The sequence below is a fragment of the Brassica napus genome, chromosome C3, assembly GCF_020379485.1.
Source record: "Brassica napus cultivar Da-Ae chromosome C3, Da-Ae, whole genome shotgun sequence".
Lineage (NCBI taxonomy): Eukaryota > Viridiplantae > Streptophyta > Magnoliopsida > Brassicales > Brassicaceae > Brassica > Brassica napus.
In genome coordinates this window covers 31,465,814-31,488,348 of record NC_063446.1, presented here as the reverse complement: position 1 = coordinate 31,488,348, position 22,535 = coordinate 31,465,814, and the positions used below count along the sequence as shown (strand labels likewise).

Below are 22,535 nucleotides of genomic sequence, written 5' to 3'. Positions count from 1 at the left end.
AGTCAACGTATTTCTAAGTCTCACGTTTGTTTCTTCTGATAATTTGCATTCTCTGTCTTGTCCCCATACGATTTAAGGAAGGTTTTATTGAAAGCCTGGACCACGGTTGAAGTGTGTCAATGGCTAAAATTTGAACGGTCAACAACGTACGGCTGACAACACAAACCTTATATATTACGAGCTCACTGCTTGATTCGTCTACTTATAACTCAAGACTATTCTGAAACTGTAACTCAAAGGTCTTGCTGAAAGATTTTTTTCTTTTTGTGGGTTGGGCTCGACATTTGATCCTTTTCTTATTTAGTACTTTTTCCGCTTTTTCTCGACGCATCATTCGGTTTATACCGAGACTCATGTCAATGGAAGGGTCAAGTAACGGTTCTTTGAGATTAGTGTTGTTACATGGTAACTTAGACGTTTGGGTGAAGGAAGCTAAAAATCTTCCTAACATGGATCGTTTTCGGAGGTACAAGAAGAACAGTACAAGTGATCCCTTCGTGACTGTCTCTATCGCAGGTGCAAAGATTGGCACAACTTTTGTGGTCGACAACGATGAGAATCCTGTGTGGAAGCAGCATTTCTATGTACCGGTGGCTCACCATGCTAAGGTGGTTAAGTTTGTGGTGAAAGACAGTGACCGTTTTGGAGCAAAGTTCATAGGAGATGTTGGAATCCCAACCGAGGAGTTATGTTCAGGAAACACGATCGAAGGGCTGTTTCCGATACTTGATAGTAGTGGGAAGCCATGTAAAAAGGGTGCTGTGTTGAGTTTGGCTATTCAATACACTCCCGTGGAAATGATGAAATTTTACCAAATGGGTGTTGGTAATGAGTGCGAAGGAGTTCCCGGTACATACTTCCCTTTGAGGAAAGGCGGTAGAGTTACTCTGTATCAAGATGCCCATGTTGAAGACGGGACACTTCCGAGTGTAGATCTCGATGGTGGGATGAAGTATATACATGGAAAGTGCTGGGAGGATATGGCTGATGCGATTAGACAGGCAAAGAACTTGATTTATATCACAGGTTGGTCAGTTTACCATCCGGTTAGGCTGGTTCGTCGCAATAATGATCCGACCAATGGTACATTAGGGGATTTGCTTAAAGAAAGATCTCAAGAAGGTGTTAGAGTGTTGCTATTGGTGTGGGATGATCCAACTTCAAGGAGCTTTCTGGGGTACAGAACAGTAAGTGGTGCCTAACTATGTATTGTTTTTCTCTTAACAGTCTATCTTTTCTTAATCATATCCCTTGTAAACTATAATAATAGTAGATTGAAACTGGATAGATGAAAAGGGTTATATAATATTAACGTCTTCTACAAGTTACAACACTAGACCAATCTCACATGACGTCTGTTACACAAACCTTTTGTTGTTTTAACGAAATGCTTGTGGTATGCAGCGCGGATATATGAAGACAAGCGATGAGGAGACTCGCCATTTTTTTAAGAACTCGTCGGTGCAAGTTATTATTTGTCCTAGATCTGGGGGAAGAGGTCTTCATAGCTTTGTAAAAAAAACGGTAAGATGCTCAATAATTACTGCATCACTGCTTAAACTCTTGTATGTATAGTTTAATCCTATGAACCTCATTGTGATGATCAGGAAGTTCAAACTATCTACACACATCATCAGAAAACTGTGATTGTAGATGCTGAGGCAGCTCAGGGTCGAAGAAAGATCGTAGCGTTTGTTGGAGGGCTAGACGTGTGCAAAGGACGTTTTGATACGCCTAAGCATCCTCTCTTTACGACATTAAAGACTCTTCATAAAGATGATTTCTATAACAATTGTTTTGGGGTAACCATTCAAGACAATTCTTGTTTGGTTCAGTTTTGCTACTATTTTTGATCAGTGTAAAGAAACTTCTTTTTCCGTATTAGACTACTGAGGATGATGGACCAAGACAACCGTGGCATGATCTGCACAGCATGATTGATGGTCCAGCAGCGTATGACGTGCTTGCTAATTTTGAACAACGTTGGCTACAGGCTTCAGAGAAAAGGCACAGGATTTCGATACACAGATCGTCTTCTGAGGATGCTTTGCTTAAGATTGACAGAATTCCAAATATCATGGGACTATCAGAAGCTTCTTTTGTTGATGAAAATGATCCAGAGTCTTGGCATGTTCAGGTAATTGAGAAATATGAGGGGACTGTAGCCATATGTGGTGGTGACAAAAGGATTAATCTAATCTCTTTTCCAATGAACTAATTTAACTTAATAAATTAATACTCGATAAATTAATAAATTTCACAAGTTCCGGATTAGACAAGTGCAAATAATACAATTTGATTTGAAAGTTGGAGTGGTTAATGTCTTTTATATCTTTAATGAATATTTTGTATAATTTATCATATAATTAAAAATAATTCATATTAACCATATTATATTTATAAGTTATATTAGATAATTGATTATAAATTAATATGATAAAATTTTCGCATAAAAACATATTAAAAATAATAAGATATCTCTTTATATTGTATTGTTATCTGGAAATAAAGTAATTTTTTAAAAAAATTATGCAAATATATTGTCTAATATTAACATAATTAATATATATATATATATATATATATATATTATTTATATAAATATAAATAAAACATTGTATTTTTTCTTTCTTATTCACAGTTTAATTCATATTAATTTTTATAACCACTTAAAATATTTTGATGTGATTTTGTCATATGACATCTAAAATACCATCCACATTTACTATATGTATCTCATATACACCAAATAATTGCATAATAATAACATAATATTTAATCAGTATATCAACAGTAAAATAAATCCTTCTTCTTATTCTTATATAATAATATACTTCAAAAATATATAACTCAAAAAAAATATTGTAAAATAGTAACTCTATATATTAATAATAGTCCCCATATTATTAATTTATATTTTTACTATTTATTTAGGTTTTTCGGTCCATTGATTCAACCTCAGTCAAAGCGTTTCCAGAGGACTCAAAGGGAGCTAGTGCAAGAGTAAGCACAATTCTGAACATTTTTAAACTTGTCATCTTCAGTCACCACCAATGTAGCTATTTACTGATGATTATTAAGATGTCAACAGAATCTTCAATGTGGGAAGAATATACTTATAGACATGAGCATACACACGGCTTATGTTAAGGCCATAAGATCTGCTCAGCGTTTCATTTACATTGAGAACCAATATTTTTTTGGATCATCATTTAACTGGGATTCACATAAAATCGTTGGTAAGAAAATTGTTACCTTTGAAGGCAATTCAGTCAACTCGTGCAATAATACTACAAGGTTTCTTGAAATGCAGGTGCTAATAATCTAATCCCTATGGAAATTGCGCTTAAGATTGCTAATAAAATTAGAGCAAGAGAAAATTTTGCTGCTTATATTCTCATCCCAATGCTGCCGGAAGGTGATCCAACGGGTATCGTTACGCAGAGCATTTTACAATATCAGGTAAATACTTAGTTTGCTAAATATTAACTGACTTGAATAACAATCTCGCATCCTTTAGACTGGAATCTTTTCATCATTTCTGCAGTATAAAACCATGCAAATGATGTATCTAACTATCTACAAGGCACTTGTGGAAGCTGAACTTGATAGTCAGTATGAGCCACAAGACTATTTGAACTTCTTCTGTCTTGGAACCAGAGAGGTTGCTGATGGAAACGTTAACAACAACACAAAGGAAGAAGATGCCCCACAGGTATATGCATATAGATTGTTGAAGTCTTCGCTTTAATAACATTTGTCTCACTAAAACAACAAAATAATCCAGGTGGAAGCTTTGAAGAGTCGAAGATTCATGATATATGTTCATTCCAAAGGTATGATAGTGGACGATGAGTTTGTCTTAATTGGTTCTGCGAATATCAACGAGAGATCCCTGGAAGGATCTAGGGATACTGAAATCGCAATGGGAGGATATCAACCACACCACTCATGGGCTGAGAAAGGTTCTCATCCTCGTGGGCAGGTAATAAAATTTCAATCTGAGTTTGCATTCAAATAACACAAAACCAGAAACCCACCAATCTGTTTTAGAGAGTTTTTCCTTCTGCTTCACAGGCTTGGAGCTTTAGTAGCCACCACAGTCTATTATGAGATCTTGGGGACTATGAGACCTCCTAGAATATATTTGAACAAAACTTAAGTTCAGACTCCAGGCTGAACTTTTAAATTCATCCCACACTTTATAATCAAAGTAACACATAGATTATTAATTAAAAAATATTAAATTAAATAAAAAATAGTTACAAAAAATAAAAACGCTAATTTTAATGACGCTAACACTTCCAGCGAAACCCTAAACCCTAAATCTTAAATTCTAAACCCTATAACCTAAACTTTAAACCCAAATTCAACTCCTAAACCCAAACCCTATATACTAAACCTTAATCGTATACCCTAAACCCAAATTATATATCTTAAACCCAAAAATAGACTATAAACCTAAACCATATACCCTAAACTCAAATCTTATACCCTAAACCTTAACCCAAATCCTATAGCATCTAAGTTTAGGGTTTGGGTTTAGGGTTTACCGTTTGGGTTTTAGGTCTAGGATTTGGGTTTATGGTATAGGTTTTGGGTTTAGGATTTACGGTTTGGGTTTAGGATTTACCGTTTGGACTTATGGTTAAGGTTTTGGGTTTAGGGTATATAATTTGGGTTTAAGGTTTACGGTTTGGGTTTAGGGTTTAGCGTATAGAATTTAGGTTTATAGTCTAGTTTTTGGGTTTAGGGTATATAATTAGGGTCTAGGGTCTAGGGTCTTAGGGTCTAGGGTCTAGGATCTAGGATTAGGGTTTAGGGTATAGAATTTGGGTTTAGGGGTTTGGATTTGGGTTTAGAATTTAGGGTGTAGGGTTTAAAATTTACGATTTAGGGTTTAAGGTTTAACTGGAAGCGTTAGCGTCGTTAAAATTAGCGTTTTTCTTTTTCGTAATTATTTTTTATTTAATTTAATATTTTTTAATTAATAATCTATGTGTCATTCAAATGGTGAATGAATTTAAAAGTTCACCTAAGTTCTGTCCAATATATTTCCCTATAATTAGGAAAGTTTGAGATCACAGTCACCAATTTACAAATCTGGCTCCTCTAAAACATGGTTTTGTTGCATATTTCCCTAAAACATGGTTTTGTTGCATATTTTCCTATTTCTTGCAGATCTTTGGATACAGAATGTCGCTGTGGGCGGAACATCTAGGGTCTCTAGAGAAAGGTTTCGAAGAGCCAGAGAACATGGAATGCGTGAGACGAGTTAGGAGATTGAGTGAGCTTAACTGGAGACAGTATGCAGCAGAGGAAGTCACGGAGATGACAAGTCATCTTCTAAAGTATCCCGTTCAAGTCGATAGGACAGGCAAAGTGAGTTCTCTTCCTGGATGCGAGACATTCCCAGGTCTTGGTGGCAGCATTATAGACACAGGCTTTGTGATCAAAGAAAACCTCACCATCTGAAAATTACCTTGGTTTGATTCGTATGCAAAATATGCCCCGTATCAATGCCAGCGTGAAACATTTCTTGCTATTTCGTGGCTATAATAAGAACAGATTCAAGGGTAAAACCTCTTTAACCCAGAGGAATATGAATATATGTGCATGGCATTTTATGTCGTTCCTGGGTTTTACTTGTATGCTTTTTTGGTTTTTTTTTTTTTTTTTTTCTCGTCTGATTTTGTTGATTTCTCTTGTGGGATTGGGACTCCTTTTAAATTAAATAAGGTCTACGTCAGGAGAAATTGTCATGTAATCTAGAGTCAAAACTTGAGTTGTGTAATTTTAAGATTGTAATTGTACGAATATGTAAGTTTAAGTTTTAATTGTGAAAATGGTTAAGAGAAAAAGGGTTCTCAAATTTTTGGTACATGAAAATTAAATTACCCTATAACTTGTCTACTGTAATCATGATCAAAGTAGAGATATCACGTTAGTTTTAAACCGATTGGGATTCCACCAAAACTTGATCAGATGCATAATGCATTGTATCACTTCTGTTAAATATTCCTTCCTCATTAATAGCTTGTCTAAAGGAAAGATAGTATCAAGTAGAGGAATCCGTCAAGATGACCCTCTTTCTCCCTACATATTCATTATGTGTAGTGAGGTCTTCTCGGGATTATGTAACAAAGTGCAAGAAGAAGGCCTACTTCAAGGTTTGAAAGTGGCTAGAGGCAGTCCTCGACTAACTCACCTCTTCTTTGCGGACGATACAATGTTCTTCCTCCAAGCCGATAAAGAGAATTGTGCAGCCCTCAAGTCCAATTTGAGCAAATACGAACACGCGTCTGGACAGTCAATAAATAAAGACAAATCTGCTATCACCTTTTCCCGGAAAGCGCCAGTATCGCTGAAAACAATGGATAAAGATGTGCTGCAGATCCAAAGTGAAAGTGGTGTGGGGAAATACTTGGGCTTGCCCGAACACTTTGGGAGGCGTAAGAGGGATCTCTTCTCCTTAATTGTAGAACGGATTAAGCAGAAAGCGAGGAGATGGACCAACAAATTCCTCTCTGCAGCGGGCAAACTTGTCATGCTTCAAAGTGTCCTCTCAGCCATTCCCTCATACCCCATGTCTTGCTTCAGCCTGCCAGTTTCGCTCTGCAAGCGGATTCAATACGCAGTGACATGCTACTGGTGGGATCATAATGAGAACTCGAGAAAGATGGCGTGGGTCTCCTGGGACAGCATGGCAAAACCGAAAGCACTAGGAGGCCTAGGTCTGCAGGACTTCCAAAACTTCAATGTCTCCTTGTTAGTCAAAATTAGCTGGAGGCTTCTCCAAAACCCGCAATGCCTCCTCGGTAGGGTCTTGTTTGGCAAATACTGCCCGGACAACAATATTCTACACGCTACAAAGACCTCTTCGATATCACATGGATGGAGAAGCATTCTCTTGGGAAGAGATATTTTGGCTAAAAACCTCAGCTCGACTGTAGGAAATGGAGAATCAATCAGCATCTGGGACGATCCTTGGCTGAGCTTAACCGGACAACAGCGACCAATGGGCCCTCCAAACGAGCAACACCTCGTTCTCTCTGTCTCCGAGCTAATGCTCCCTGCAACAGGGGAATGGGATGTAGCGAAAATCAGACGCATCCTACCAGACTCCGGACTCCGGATTAGCTTGTTTGGTTAGGTAAAAAGTTGGGTGAGTATTCTACCAAGTCCGGCTACTACACTGCAGTTAACAATGATGAAACCAGAGAACTCCCACCTACTGCAGTGGGTTTCAAATGGAAGAACAGTGTATGGACTATGCCTTGTGCGCCAAAAGTTAAGCTCTTCTCATGGAAACTTCTTAAATGGGCTCTCCCTGTCGGTGAAAGATGGGTGGAAAGACATGTTCCAGACTTTATATCATCACATTGAAACGCTAATAATACAATAAAAATTCAAAGGAGATATATGAAAAAAAAAACAAATACCTTGTTTTCATCGTCAAAGGGGATAGGACGAGAGAGCGTATGGAAGATATCATTAATTGATAGACTAAGAAGATACATAAAGATTAAGCTAGCTAATGAGATGAGATTCGACTAAGAACTCCTAAGGGATGAGATCCGACTAAGAACACAGAAAACCAAGAGAACAATTTCGCGTAATGAGAGAGAGAAGAGAGGGGTTGAAGAAAGAGAAAACTGAAAAGTTTAACTATTGTTAGGTGAACAATAAAATCCTAACTCTTTTTGGTTTATTCCTTTAACTTGTTTGGCAATGTATTTTACCAAGTTCTAGCTAAATGCTCGGTAGTGTTTTAAAAGTAAACTAGATTTTGATCCGCGCTTTCCGATTTTGATCCGCGCTTGGAAAGCGCGGAGTTTTTTATTATATTATAATACAAAGTCTTATTATATCGAAAAATATAATTTTTAACAGTTATATAATCTATGAATTAGTTTATTTGAGATTTTATATGTACACTTTTACGTAAGTTTCTTTTAGGCATGAGAATTATATCCAGGTCAAAAAAACAAATCGAACCGACCCGAAAATATAGGTTTAGTTCAGATCCAGAGAAGATAACCTATTGGGTTTTTTTGGACCCGCAGGTCTTTGTTTGAGTCTGGATCCTACCCTAGACCCGATCATAAATATGTTGTGTTTATTAGGTATATTTGGATATTTCGAATATGTTTCCGGTATTATGGATATTTTTTTTTAAGTTTTTGGCTTACGATTATAGTTTTTGATTTCAGGTAAATTTTCAAATTAAAAAAAAATTGGGTATTTTTCAGTTCACCGTGTCTGATTTTGAATAAGATTTTGAATTTTTAGGTATTTGAATTTTTGAGTACTTGTTTGGAGTTTCGAATATTTTTCAGATTTTTTAGATATTTGGATTTTTTTAGGATCCTAAATATCCGAACATATGTGGAGCCATTACGTCCATATCAGGTCCAACAACCTTTTGATATAGATTTTTAACGTTATTGTACAAAAACATGATTGATGAAATATTTTTCTGAGTAAAGGTATCATAAGGAATAATATTAGGATCTGTTAAAAATATTTAAAATATTGTATGGTTAGAATGATTAATGGTATTACCAAAAAAAAAAAATAGTTATACATGACTCCAACAACTTTTTTATATTAGATTTTTTAAGACTATTTCTCTTTTAATAGTATTGATTCATTTTTAAGTGAAAAGTATATAAAAGTATAATATCTAAACCAATAATTTTCAAAATCGTGAATAATCAATACTGATATCGCGAAGTCGGGTTAACTTTAACAGAACCAATGAGTTTATACATTTTTTGTGAAGGTAACATGAATATTCAGAAAACTCATTTTTAAATATGAAAATATCTATCAAACTATAGACGGTTGAAAGTTTAGTATATGATATGAGATTTTAGTAAAAAAATTTATATATTATATGATTACTTTATTATAAAAGAAAAAAGAAGTTAGAATGTACACATATATGTCATCTAACTTCTCTTGCTTTAAATCATATATTATACGATAAAAGTGATAATATAAAACATTAGTTTCAATGCTTTTACGAATAAAAATCAAAATGGTAAATATAGTAATAGTAGTGATTAGGATTTAGGAGTGAGATTTAAATAAATAAAAGAATTGAATAAATTATTGTTAGAGAAATATATGGTAACATATTGTTAGTTTAAATTTAAGGTAAAACAAAAAAATAATGAGATAAATGAAAGTGTCCAAACAACTTTTATACGTAGATTTTTTAAGATTCATTTCCTTTTAATAGTATTGATAAAAATAAAAAAATTCGACCAATCATGTTAGTAGAAAGACTCGTTAGTCAGTCAAGCTGATGGAAACGTGAAACTGTTTTCTTGATTATAACTACCGATAAGAAAGTAAAGAAGATGATTTGATCAAAAAAAAAAAGAAGGTAAAGAAGATGAAAGACTATGAGAACTCAATCAGTCTCTTCTCTGTTTTTATTTCTTTTATCTTTTTATTTCGAGATGTGTTTGCGGATCCTGGTAGACACTTGTGTCATCCTGACCAAAGGGATGCGATTCTGGATTTCAAGAACAAGTTCCAGATTCAAAAGCCTTGTCTTGACCGACCTCTAAAGTCATGGGAGAATAACAGCGATTGTTGTTCATGGGACGGTATCAGATGTGATGCCAGTTTCGGGGATGTGATCAAGCTGAACCTTAGTGACAGTTGCCTCCGTGGTCAGTTCAACTCCAACAGTACTATCTTTCTGCTTCGAAGCCTTCCTTTTTTAACAACTCTCGACCTTTCAAGTAATGAGTTCAGCGGTAATATTCCATCTTCACTTGGAAACCTTTCAAAGCTAACCACTCTTGACCTTTCAGCTAATGATTTCAGTGGTGAAATCCCATCTTCACTTGGAAACCTCTCTAAGCTCACCACTCTTAATCTCTCCCAAAACAAATTTACTGGTAAAGTTCCATCTTCACTTGGAAATCTTTTGAATCTCACTGGTCTGGACCTCTCACAAAACAATTTCGTTGGTGAAATCTCATCTTTTTTTTGGCAGTTCGAATCATCTCATTCACATAGATGTTGAAAACAACATCCTTCATGGTAACTTTCCTCTTAAACTACTAAATCTAACAAAGCTGATTTCCATATCAATCAGCGGAAACCAATTCTCGGGCATGCTTCCACCTAACATAGGCTCAGTCTCCAACTTGGAGTTATTTTACGTGGGACAAAACGCTTTTACTGGACCTATCCCTTCTTCGACTTATATTGATTTGTCAAATAACCAGCTCAACGGCACTCTTGAGCTTGGGAATATATCTTCATCCTCTAAGATAGAAGATTTACGCCTTGGCGATAACAACTTCATCGGATCAATCCCCCGATCAATCTCCAAGTTAGTCAACCTTTGGAGACTTGACCTTTCTCAACTCAACACCCAAGGCTCAGTTGACCTTCCCATCTTCTCTCGTCTCAAGTCGCTAAATGGTCTTTACCTCTCCCACTTGAACACCACAACTACACTTGACTTGAATGCAATCTTACCATATTTGAAGTCACTTTTTATACACTGGATCTTTCGGGAAACCATGTTTCAACTGAGAACAGTAGCTTGGTTTCAGATCCTCCATTGTTACGTGAGTTGAACTTGTTAGGATGCGGTATCATCGAGTTTCCGGAGCTCTTACGAACACAACACAACATGACGACACTAGACATTTCCAACAACAAAATCAAAGGTCAAGTGCCTGGATGGTTATGGGAGCTTCCATTTCTTGAGTATGTGAGTCTTTCCAACAACACATTGATTGGTTTCCAAACCCCAAAGAAACATGGGCTATCTTATGTCCGAGAAACATCTCTGAGTTACTTGTCTGGCGCCAACAACAATTTCACGGGCAAGATCCCTAGTTTCATATGTGAGTTGCGCTCTCTAACCACTCTCGATTTGTCTAGCAACAAATTCAGTGGTTCGTTCCCTAGCTGTCTGGGAAATTTCAGTAGAATTCTTGAAGTTCTAAATGTTAGACAAAATCATCTAAGTGGAGATATTCCAGAGAACATGTCTCAAAGTCTAGTGTCCCTTGACTTGGGTCATAACCGTCTGGTGGGGAAGCTTCCAAGATCATTCATCAGTATCCCTTTTCTTCAAGTTCTGAATGTGGAAAGCAACAAAATCAGTGACATGTTTCCTTTCTGGTTGAGTTCTCTGCCGGAGCTACAGGTTCTTGTCCTTCGCTCCAACGCATTTCATGGACCAATAATACATCAAACTCCGTTTTCTAAGTTACGGATCATCGACATAAACCACAATCACTTCAATGGAACTTTGCCATCGGACTTCTTCGTGAATTGGACGGCAATGTATACCACCATTGAACAAAATCAAGATAGATATGCAGAGAGGTACATGGGTACAAGCTATTATTCTGATTCAGTGGTTATGGTGAATAAAGGTGTAGAAAGGAATCTGGAACGTATCTTTAAAAATCTTCACAGCAGTCGACTTCTCTGGGAACAAATTTGAAGGAGAGATTCCAAGGTCCATTGGTCTACTGAAAGAGCTTCATGTGCTCAACTTTTCAAACAATGCTTTCACTGGCCACATCCCATCATCAATGGGAAACCTGGCAGAGCTTGAGTCACTGGATGTTTCACAAAACAAGCTTTCAGGAGAGATTCCACAAGAGCTTGGGAGCCTCTCGTTCCTTGCTTACATGAACTTCTCTCATAACCAGCTTATAGGTCTAGTGCCAGGGGGCACTCAGTTTCTGACGCAGCCTTGTTCTTCTTTCGAGGATAACCCGGGACTGTATGGTCCTTCAATTAATGAAGTTTGTGGTTGTATCCACGCGACAACATGTCAACAATCTGAAACGCCAGATCCAAAAGAAGATGAAGATGACGAAGAGGTGTTGAGTTGGATAGCAGCTGCAATAGGATTCGTACCAGGTGTTTTCTTTGGATTGACGATGGGATACGTACTGGTTTCCTACAAACCAGAGTGGTTCACGAAAGCTTTTGTCCCAAATAAACGCAGACACCACAATTCATTAAAAAGGTGATGTTCTGAATTTTTTTTTCAAATTTATATTATACTAGAACTGTCACCATGAATGAATAACTGATATAATTAATGTATCGATGTTTCTCTTTTTCCATACGTTTTAAAATAGAAGGCGAAGAATCTAGAAGAATAAATTCAAGCAACCAAACCAGACGGCCTTCTGAGAAAGAAGGTTGTGGCTGATATCATTTCAGCTAATTCAAAATATTTTATTTGTGTTTGTATTTCGATAGATCGGACTATCACAGTTAGTGTTTCTTGTTTAGCATTGTGTGTTTCCCATTCCCTATATGTTATTTGTTTCTCTGTATTTGAAGAACTATGTTTTCGGTAAAACAAAGTAGTTGATTTCGTAGCCACACATGTGTGTTTTACTGACGTTTTTTCAATTACAATTCTAAATTTGGGTATAATCCTGATCCATCACATACATGATATATTTTCTCTGTAGCATCATTTGTTGCACAGGCTTTGAAGATAGCATTTGCTTGCAGCCTCTTTTATGAGAAACGAAACGTTAGAAGTTTTATGAAAAATCTAGTTGGTCGAGTGGTTAATGTCATAAGATCATTAGTTAGTAGTTGAGAGGATTGGTTCACACCACTAAATATTGACATGTAGAAATGAAGAAAATATTGAAAGTAAGAATTGGCAAGACTTCATAAGATCGATGCATCAATCCCAACAGCTCTACGTACGTAAGTGTATGAAGAACCTAAAGATATAAGTAAAATAAAATCCTTCTTTCCTCTTATTCTCTCCAAATCACAAACAAGATTCCTACCAAGAGCCGGTTTGGGAGAAAGCATTCAGTTGGTTTTGATGCTGAAAAGTTCCAAGATGGACTTGAAGAATTAAATACTGTGCATAGTGTGATAGAGGCTGGAGTCTCTAGTTCAACTTAACTACAATCATATGGTGCAGCTTATGAAGAACAAAGGAAGGATCATATATATGGCTGCAACGCGCATCCAATAAGCTTTTCGAGCCTTTCTGGTATCAATATTAGCCTTGTTAAGTCCTATAATCTGTTATTGTTTTGCTTTCTACTTTATGGATGATGTATTTTTTATGCTAGAAGGGCTTTAAGAGCGTTGAAGGGTTTGGTTAGACTACAAGCCCTTGTTAGAGGACACGTTGTGAGAAAACAAGCAGCTGTAACCCTTCGGTGCATAAAAGCGTTAGGCTCGTGCACGTGCAAGACGTGTTCGTCTCTCCTTGGAATGTGAAACAGGTCAGCAGACACTTCAGCAGCAGGTAGCAAATGAAGCCAGAGTCCGAGAAATAGAGGTGATAATCACTTTAATTTTTTGTTGAGAGAGTTATAGACTTGTGTTGACAATGTCTTTTCATCTATCAGGAAGGTTGGTGTGATAGCAATGGATCTGTTGAGAAAATCCAAGCAAAGCTGGTAAAGAGGCAGGAAGCTGCAGCTAAGCGTGAGAGGGCTATGGATTATGGTTTGACTCACCAGGTTACTCACAACAACCTCTGTGCTAGTTAATAGATCATTCTTTCTCTTACATTTAAATTGTTGTCTTGTAGTGGCAAGCAGGAACTCGGCAGCTGTCTGCGCACAGTGAATTTCAACCTGACAAAAACAACTGGGGATGGAACTGGCTGGAGAGATGGATGGCTGTTCGTCCATGGGAGAACCGGTTTCTTGACACTAGTAACCTCAGAGAGAGAGGTTGCAAACTTAAACAATATGGAGCAGTGTGAGAATGTGCATAGAACACAGATGAAAACTGCAAGCAGGATGCCAAACACTTCAACTCTTGTATCCGAGTGGGAAGGCAGCAGGGCCATCTCTGTCTGATAATGATTCTTCTTCACCTGGAAGCATTCCAGTGGTATCCAAGGCTAGGTCAAAGCTTGCTAAAGACGATCTTGCTGTTGAAGTTAACTCAAGAAGACCTGGTGCTGCTCCAAGATCTCACAGCAGTCCAAAGGAACGGTTATCTCTACCAAACAGTGGTCAGATCTCTTTCTCTCTTTCTAGGAAACTTATTTTTTAAAAAACTTTTTTCTTGATTAAGAGAATAGTCTTATCAATGTTGTGATGGTGATAAGAGAGCCAGATTTGCATTAGACATTGGAACTATGAGAAGCAACACATTTAATCTTTGAAAGATTTCGGGTTGTCCTATTTAAGTCTAAACTGTGAATATTCATTCTTGAGCAGGAAAATCCTTAGGATATCCGTCAGCTAAAGTCATCCGAGCGGGAAAACTCACGGAGACATCTGCCCAAAACCAAAGAAGACGCAACTCAGAACCAATAAAACAAAGGCTTGCATTGCCCTGCTTAAGTCTCTGTGAATCATCAGCCCAAATCCCTCTCCCATCGTTCATGTACATATACACAGCTTCTGGGACACAATCATGGGAGAACAGAACACAATGGGTTTCAGACTTGAGAGAGTTGCTTTTGTACATTGATCAAGAAGAGAACACCTGTGGTATTGGTGTCTTTCCGTCTTCACTGTTGTCTGTTATTTATAGTTAGCCATCCTTTTTGTCCATTGTTCTTGGTGGATTCCTTATATGGATTGGTAAGTACTGTTATTATTCAAGTAAGGTGATTGGGGTTTAATTTTGTGAAACAGATTTTTTTTTTTTTTTGGGAGAACGGACCATGCTTCTCATGGCCCTCCCAATGTGATTATATATATAGTACGTTATATTTGTATAAGTTTTTATTTCAAAAGTGTGATAATATTACTATCAGAATAAGTGTCTCACTTGTGTTTCAAAAAAAAAAAAAAAAAGAATAAGTGTCTCACTTGGCCTGTCATCTTTTCGAAACGACAAAGTGATTAATAAGAGTTCATGGAAAAAAATGCCAACAAGTGAAGAGGATACGTGAAAGAAGAAGGTCTATACTTTTTTTTTGTGGTTGTATTGTGTGATCCCAAGATTAGCTTCCTTTTATATCGTCTGTGTTTTTTTAACTAGGGCTTGATTATCACCAAGCTTGGTCATTGGCTGTTTTTGATTAACAAAAAGAGAACGATGATGTAGTTTGTATCACACGTCAGGATCAGGATTCACACCTTTTTTTTCAGGGATTCACACTAATTTTGGTTAGAACTTTCAGGAAATATGTCGTAAGCTCTGTAACGTTTTATGTAAAGTGAAGGACTTATTATACGTACTACTTTAATCAAAGAATACATAAGAGTGAAATAGATCAATTTCGTAAACTTGTTGGGAAAGTAGCCAATTACCAATTACCAAACTTAATTCTTATAGTTTGTTGGTAAAACTCAACTAACAGTCATGATTGATTTAGAATAGTCTTCGTCTGACTAAGTCGAATCAAAATAAAACCTATAAATAAACAAACAAGTAACGAAGGCAAATGCACTTTTCTTTCTTACAAACTCTCACAGTCCGGCTTCAGAGACACACAACAAAATGAACTCACGTCCGAGTCAAGAAACAGGCCGTGAAAGATCAGGAGCCCCCCGTAATACACCAGCGATAGTAATCACCACCGATCTAGCCAATTACCGCGCCGTGGTTCAGCAGTACACGGTATCTCCATCCGCTATAGCTTTTGGGTCGGATCCATCCGCCGGATCTTCCCAACAAGTTCCTCCGGCGGATGGTGGAGGAGGAGGAGGTTCGGCTCCGTCGTCTAAGGAGGGGACTAGTAGTAATACGTCTTCTTCGAAGCTGCCATGAGAAAACGACTGGATTCGTTTTGAAAATATATTTTCGCAGAAAAGCAGAAATGTTAGGTCTGACTTTCTCTGTCATATAATGAAATCTTTGACCTTTGTTATTTAGTTTTGTTTTTTCAATTTCATATTTAAGTTTTTATCATCTTTAATTTGTTTTAAGCATAAGGTATAGCGTTATCATGGTCCTAGAGAGGCAAATATTCAGTGACTGGACTTGCATGCATAATTGCTTGCATTCAAATTTCCAAATTGGCAATAAGAAAAATAAAATAGTGTTTCCCAAATAAATGTGTATATTTTCTACCAAAATAAATTATCGGACAAAAATTATGGAGCCCATATTTCTATTAGACGTAGCTTAATTAAAATAAATGTTCTTAAGCACTAATATTTATATCACATACCTTAGCGATTAATAGAAATATCCTCACGTGAAGTTCAAATCAATTGCATGTGAAAAATATATTTCTCAAATATTAGTCATAGAATATACACATAACGTGCAGAAAATGCAGAAAATATGAGGCAAATAGCCTAGGTCCAATTTTCTATTCTTATTGGAGTGTAGACATTCAAACATGAAATTAGTATGAAAGTAGCTTTTGGCTGCTTTACCATTAGTTCGATAGATTTGGAAATATGAATATCAGTTGTAACTTCATAATTTCTTTTATAAAACGTGCATATGAATGGAGGATGCACGAGGCAAATAGCTTACACTAACTTTTGTATTCTTATTGGATTGTAGACATTTTCTCAAACTCGAACTTAATGTGAATACAATTTTACTAAATTAGCTCAATAAAGGTTGTGAGAATTCTAAATTTTCAATCCATAATTAGCTTACCAAATTAGCTTAGCAAATTAGCTTACGCTAACTTTTGTATTCTTATTGGATTGTAGACATTTTCTCAAACACGAACTTAATGTGAATGCAATTTTACCAAATTAGCTCAATAAAGGTTGTGAGAATTCTAAATTTTCAATCCATAATTCTCTTGAAACCAGTCTTTGAAAATTTCAATTTAAATTATAAATATAAGTTATAACTTTATATTTTTCTTCTTTTATGGCATAATGGTTTGATATTATCTATCATATATGAGTTGTAGTCGAAAATAAACTGTGATTGGCCTTTTTCCTTCCACAAAATTAATTTAGCTTTTTTTTTTTTAATCGTTTTTTATTGCTAAAATTTGGATTAGTGAAATACATTTAATAGAATTTTCTGAAAGACCAGAATAGTCTTTTGACAATAAATATGGGGATGAGACTATTGGATCATGTTGAAATCAAACTTGCCTAGGAAGATTTTTGGTGAAGGTAGTATAGTCCTTGCTCTTGGGTCCTTAATACACATATATTTGTATGCATATATTATATATGTGCATATAATTGCGGACTAAAGACTTTAAAGAACTTTCGGTTTGGGTTTCCGTAAAGTCTTTAGCCCGCAATTATATACGCATATATAATATATACATATAAATATATGTGTATTAAGGATCCAAGAGCAAGGACCCCCAATAATCATGCCCTTAACATGCCTATGCCTAGATTAAAGATCATTATTGTTTATCTATTATTTTTTTCAATTCCTTAGCTCTAATGTTAATCTATCTATATATATCTATCTCATTAAAGCTAAAATACATTTGAGAGTTGTTTGGGTATATGAATAGTAGGATTAATAAAAACTATTTTGTTTGGATACATAGATAGAGTTAATACTTTAAATTGTTAACTTAAAAATTTGACATGTTTTTAAAAAAATAAAGACAAACTTTGAAGTTAACAAAAAGTAACTTCCAAGTTAAAAATGCGGCATATATTTCCAAAAAATATACACAAAATCTAAACTTAACAAAACATAATTCGAACACATTAATTCCACATATATCGAGCTTACAAACTAACATATCTTTCAATAATCCTAATTACTTGATTCCCTCATTTCACACCTTCCTTATCCAATTTTCAAATAATAAATTATCAAAACTCCATTTTAAGTATAATAACCGAATATTCTAATGGCATTTATCATATATTAAGAACAAACAATTTCTGATGTAATATAGATTGCGTTTTGAACAATTTTTTTTCCATTGATACACTTGGTTTCGTATATTTTTTCATAAACAAATGAATATACATAAAATAAAATATTTATTTTTATGAACCTGTAAATTTGTTAACAATCTTAATAAAATATTGTTTGCTCTCAACATTCTAATATTACACAATACAGTGACGAAATACAAAATTTAAACAGTCAACTTTGATAATACAAATTCGTTCAATTAAATTAAGATTTTTAAATATTTATATATATCATTAAAACAAAGACCAGTCGGGTGGGTTAAAATCTAGTTACAGTTATTACTGTAATTGCGATTTTGCCTGAGACGGGTCTTTGACGTTGATCGACGTTAATATCGAGTCTGGCCAATATAATACAAAAGCCAAACATTGACGAAATGATAAAACCGAGTGAGAAATGGGTTAGGAAGAGGGGATGAATCTAAAAACATTACGAGTCCCATTAACCTCAATATGCATTTTGAGCTAAATTCCAATTACAATTAACAAAACAGCTCAAGACTCTCAATCATATTTTATAACTTTTAATGTTAATTATGATTAAATTATATTCACATTATATAGGGTTGTAAACACACATCAAATGATAGGCTGGAACAAACTTTTCTAGTATCCTTTCACCTAGCATTTTTGTAGTTTTATAAAAAAGTACAACTGTGTGTATAAATATATTTCTTACGAGTTTATTTAGTGGTGGACGACTAGTGGTTGAGTTTAATGACTAGTAAGTTTTTTTTTCGGTTGTTCATGCAATTTTCAATCTCCATGCATATGGTAGTTGTAATATCTAATGTGATCATCATATACAAACCAAAATAAAAACCCTACTATAAAGTTCAACCTCACTAATAAATACATTATAAAATTTATTTTTGATATTCATAAGGTTATGGTTATCGTTTGGCCAATGGCTTGTTGTTGGTAATAACTTTTTATTAATTCAAAGCAAGTAACATTATTACGTTTATGTGATTATATCTTACAAAAGTTTACATGATTTTTTTTTTTTTGTAACGGAGTTTACATGAAATTGTCGGGTGTAAATTCAGTTACATTCACCTGCCTTCTTCACCAAGTCTTTTAAGAAACTCGTAGGCTTCATCAACGCGGTCTACTCTCCCTGACAAGTCTGTTATACAGCAATAGTGCTCATTCCAAGGCTGGATGCTATACATTTTCTCATTTCCTCGAATATTTTGAGAATTGAGACCATCCTATCCACTGGACCAGAAGAAGCTTATATAATGGGCCGTGAAATCTAATATAATTGGCTCAGGTTTACTTTGAGTTCTTTAAATCGGCCCAGGCTGTTAACTGGGTTTCCATGTGACAAACCCAAATCCAAATCCTCAAAACTTTTTTTGCTTAATATGTAATAATACCAAATAATTACTCTACTTTTGTTCTTTTGTCAAGGAATACAGTACATTTGTTATGTATTGAAATACATGAATATGTTTCTTTTTTTTTTGTAACTTAGGCTTTCATTAAATAAAAAGAAAATAAAATTGTTTACAAGTTTTTGGCTTTAGTTAAGAGGGTTCAGCCCAGACTTAAAACTCATAATAAAAAAACCTTAATAATTCATGACCCATTAACTAAACAGAAAAAGAACCCACATACCCAGATTAGAAAAGACGATCAGCTTTCTTGTGACAAAAAACACAATGGTTGAGAGGTAGGAGAGGATGAATCCGTCGATGGAGAGAAGTCTAACCCACTGAAAACCATGCTTGCAACATCGCTGAGGAGAGAACCGGATTAGATTCTCTGAAGCTCATAATCTTGTTTCTCAGTTGACGATCAATGACTGCAAAGATAGTATCGACTGATCGGTATACATTGAAGTGAAGCCGAGCATTCCTTTCATTCCATGTCCAGTATATTGTTGATTTCCAAGCTAGGAGAGTTAGGAGAGTTTGATGGCGCTTCGATTTGCTTCTCGGTAGTCCAATCATCTGAGAGACTGTATCGTTCCAATCTCTAGTGGGGGTGATCCTACACCACGAAGCAGCTAAGGACCAAAGATCAAAGCTGAAGGGGCAGTCGTGGTAGAGATGATTTCTAGACTCCATAGTTGAGTTGCAAAGAAGACATAGTGGCGAAACCTGAAGGCCCCATCCGAGCAGTCTGTCTTTAGTTGGACATCGGTTTTCGATTACCAACCAAACAAGGAAGCTGTGTCTTGGGATCTCATAGGAAGACCAAACCGTGTTAGCCCAAATCACATAATTGATTTCTCCTCTCAAGTAAGTGTAAACATCTCGGGTGCTATAAGTCTGAGTAGGTTTACCTTCCAGCTCCCATTCATAGTAGTCCTGAGCCTGAGTGAGAGTGACGGTAGTGAGGTATGTCTGTAACTGAACTTGTTCTTCTGTTCTTGCAGGTGGAAGCCACCAAATTGATCCATTCCTACACAGTGAGGCTACATAAGCTTTTTCATGAATACCCAATCTTGATGAGGAGTTACTGAGGAAAGTCGAAAGGCTTCCAAAGGGAGTCCAGTTATCAAACCAAAATTTAGCAGAGACACCATTCTCCAGCCGCAATTTGATGAGTGGGAAGACTTCATCTTTTAGCTTGAGGAGGTTGTTGGCTAGCCATGAGTAGGAGATGCTTGGTTTAGTTGTCCAGTAGTTGTGAATGGACCCTTTTAGAATGACCTCCTTGAACCAAGCGACCCACACAGACCCATCACGAAAGAACAACATCCAGATCAGCTTTAAGCAGCAAGCCTTATTCCAAGTTTGGAGGTCCCTAATCCCCAAGCCTCCCTGATCTTTTGTAAGTACTACTGTCTCCCAAGCCACTCTTGCAGAGTTGTGGCTATCAATATCTCCCTTCCATAAGAACACACTGCACATAGAGTTGATACGCCTAACACACACTTTTGGCAGGATGAAGGCTGAACACCAAAATGTTGTGATTCCCGCAATCACAGTTTTAATGAGGAGGAGCCTGCCTGAGAAGGAGAGTGACTTCACTGACCAAGAGGAGAGTCTTGACTTGATCTGGTAATGAGAGGCTTACAATTGGCAAGGTTCAGTTTTTTTGAATTGAGCGGTACTCCAAGATAGCGGACAGGTAGAGTCCCACAAGACATTCCAGTAGATGCCTGCCTGTATTGTTTCAATTTCTTGAGGAGACAGACTTATGCATAAAAACTTGTTTTTTGGTAGCTGATCGCCAAGCCAGACTGTTGCTCAAATTCATTGAGGACTTGAAGCACATTCTGCCATTCTGGACCGACTCCAAAGACCCATCTATGAAAATCAGTAAGTCGTCGGCAAATGATAGGTGTGTTAGTTTCATCTTACTGCATTTGGAATGGTACTGAATGTTCCCATGAGCCGCTGCATTGTTTAGCATAAAGGATATGCAGTTCATAGCGATCACAAATAAGTAAGGAGACAGTGGGTCACCTTGCCTGAAGCCTCTTTTGCCTTTAAAATAACCTGAGACTGTACCATTGTAGCCAGTCATGTCATGCATATGCAGGCCCCGAGCCATGAAATGAACTTAAGAGGGATGTGAAGACCTTCAAGACAGGAGAAGAGAAATTCCCATGATAGTGTGTCGAAAGCTTTGGCTATGTTCATCTTTATGGTAATTTTTTTGATCCCTTGTTCTTATGGTATCCATGGATCAGCTCACTAGCAAGTACTGTGTTTTCAACAAACAGGCGATCCTTAACGAATGCAGTTTGACACGGGAAAATCAGGTGCTGTAGAATAGGTTTGAGTCTTGAAACTAGAAGCCTCGAGATGACCTTGTATACAATATTCAGACAGGAGATAGGGTGGTATTCTGAGACTCTCGAAGCTTCAGAGAATTTGGGGATCAGAGATATATTTGTGCTGAAAGGCATATTTAAGAAATAGGACATGTGGAGTTCCTTCAAACGATTTGTTAATTTAAAAGTTAGCTAAATCCAGAGTTAACTATGATTTCACTTCAATTTTGATAAACTTGAAAACCAACCATTCCGCTAGTCAACCTCTGTTTTACAAAAAAAAATCTGCAATCAATAAAAATGTTTATTTTTATTTTTTTAAGAGTATTTCTAATGAATGTGTTTTAAGAAAGTATATATATATATTACAATATATCACTACTTTAATGTTAAGATACTTTCCTCAAAAAAATCAAAATTAAAATTATTATTTTTATTTCAATATTTTTAGTGGAGATGTAGGTACATGCGTAAATTAAAATATCAAAACGATGATCGCTTTTTGATTCAATATATATATTGCTATTTTCTGCTATTGAGTTACCGACATAAACAAATTCATATGGCATCTGGATTTTATTTTCTTTTCTGCTGTCGACGGACCGACGTGTATTCAACATCAAAACCAATATCGTTTTCTTGGTCTTTTCTGCTGGTTATGGACCAACAACACGTCCTTGCGAATAATACTCAAGTACTCAGACGACCACCAATATTTCTTTTAATTTACTTGGTTTTCGAATTATTGGGTCGTGAGAGGAAATTAAGAAACGAATGGTGCAGGGACATGCATGCATGCATGAAATTGAAATCCATTATTCCATAATTATATATTGGAAGGTCAATTTTCTTTATTAGTTTCATGATATTTTTTTCATAAAGATTGGGTTTATAGCTCTTATATTGGTTTTGAACAGTAACAAACAAAAAATATATGATCCAGCAGCAGCAGTAAAGGAGATGGAGCTGATACAAGAATATATGAT

General features: G+C 36.0%; 3 protein-coding genes, 1 long non-coding RNA gene and 2 pseudogenes across 5 annotated transcripts; 4 read left to right on the top strand and 2 right to left on the bottom strand.

The window, feature by feature from the left end:
* The first annotated feature begins 201 nt into the window (after window positions 1-201).
* Window positions 202-5,872, top strand: LOC106384422 (phospholipase D gamma 1). 2 transcript variants are annotated; one of them, XM_048753241.1, is made up of 10 exons: window positions 202-1,187; window positions 1,405-1,524; window positions 1,608-1,802; window positions 1,886-2,137; window positions 2,935-3,003; window positions 3,092-3,239; window positions 3,314-3,462; window positions 3,587-3,715; window positions 3,788-3,985; window positions 5,182-5,872. In XM_048753241.1, the coding sequence occupies exons 1-10, from the start codon at window positions 354-356 to the stop codon at window positions 5,473-5,475; spliced, it is 2,388 nt and encodes a 795-aa protein (XP_048609198.1). In that variant the 5' UTR covers window positions 202-353; the 3' UTR covers window positions 5,476-5,872. The 2 variants fall into 2 exon arrangements, with proteins under 2 accessions (XP_048609198.1, XP_048609197.1); XM_048753240.1 differs by having other exon boundaries at window positions 3,548-3,715.
* Window positions 5,873-5,944: 72 nt separating this feature from the next.
* LOC125584553 lies at window positions 5,945-7,694 on the bottom strand. The gene is made up of 2 exons (XR_007321468.1): window positions 7,443-7,694; window positions 5,945-7,330 (listed from the first exon to the last, which is right to left on the bottom strand). It is a non-coding gene; the product is annotated as an uncharacterized LOC125584553 (long non-coding RNA).
* A 1,705-nt stretch (window positions 7,695-9,399) lies between these two features.
* LOC106389393 lies at window positions 9,400-12,387 on the top strand (annotated as a pseudogene).
* Window positions 12,388-12,698: 311 nt separating this feature from the next.
* LOC106384420 lies at window positions 12,699-14,768 on the top strand (annotated as a pseudogene).
* A 679-nt stretch (window positions 14,769-15,447) lies between these two features.
* Window positions 15,448-15,717, top strand: LOC106384419 (VQ motif-containing protein 22). Its single transcript, XM_013824384.1, has one exon. It carries the CDS (start codon window positions 15,448-15,450, stop codon window positions 15,715-15,717), a length of 270 nt encoding a protein of 89 aa, XP_013679838.1.
* A 3,811-nt stretch (window positions 15,718-19,528) lies between these two features.
* Window positions 19,529-20,680, bottom strand: LOC106384417. The gene has a single exon (XM_013824382.1). It carries the CDS (start codon window positions 20,678-20,680, stop codon window positions 19,529-19,531), a length of 1,152 nt encoding a protein of 383 aa, XP_013679836.1.
* Window positions 20,681-22,535: the final 1,855 nt, after the last annotated feature.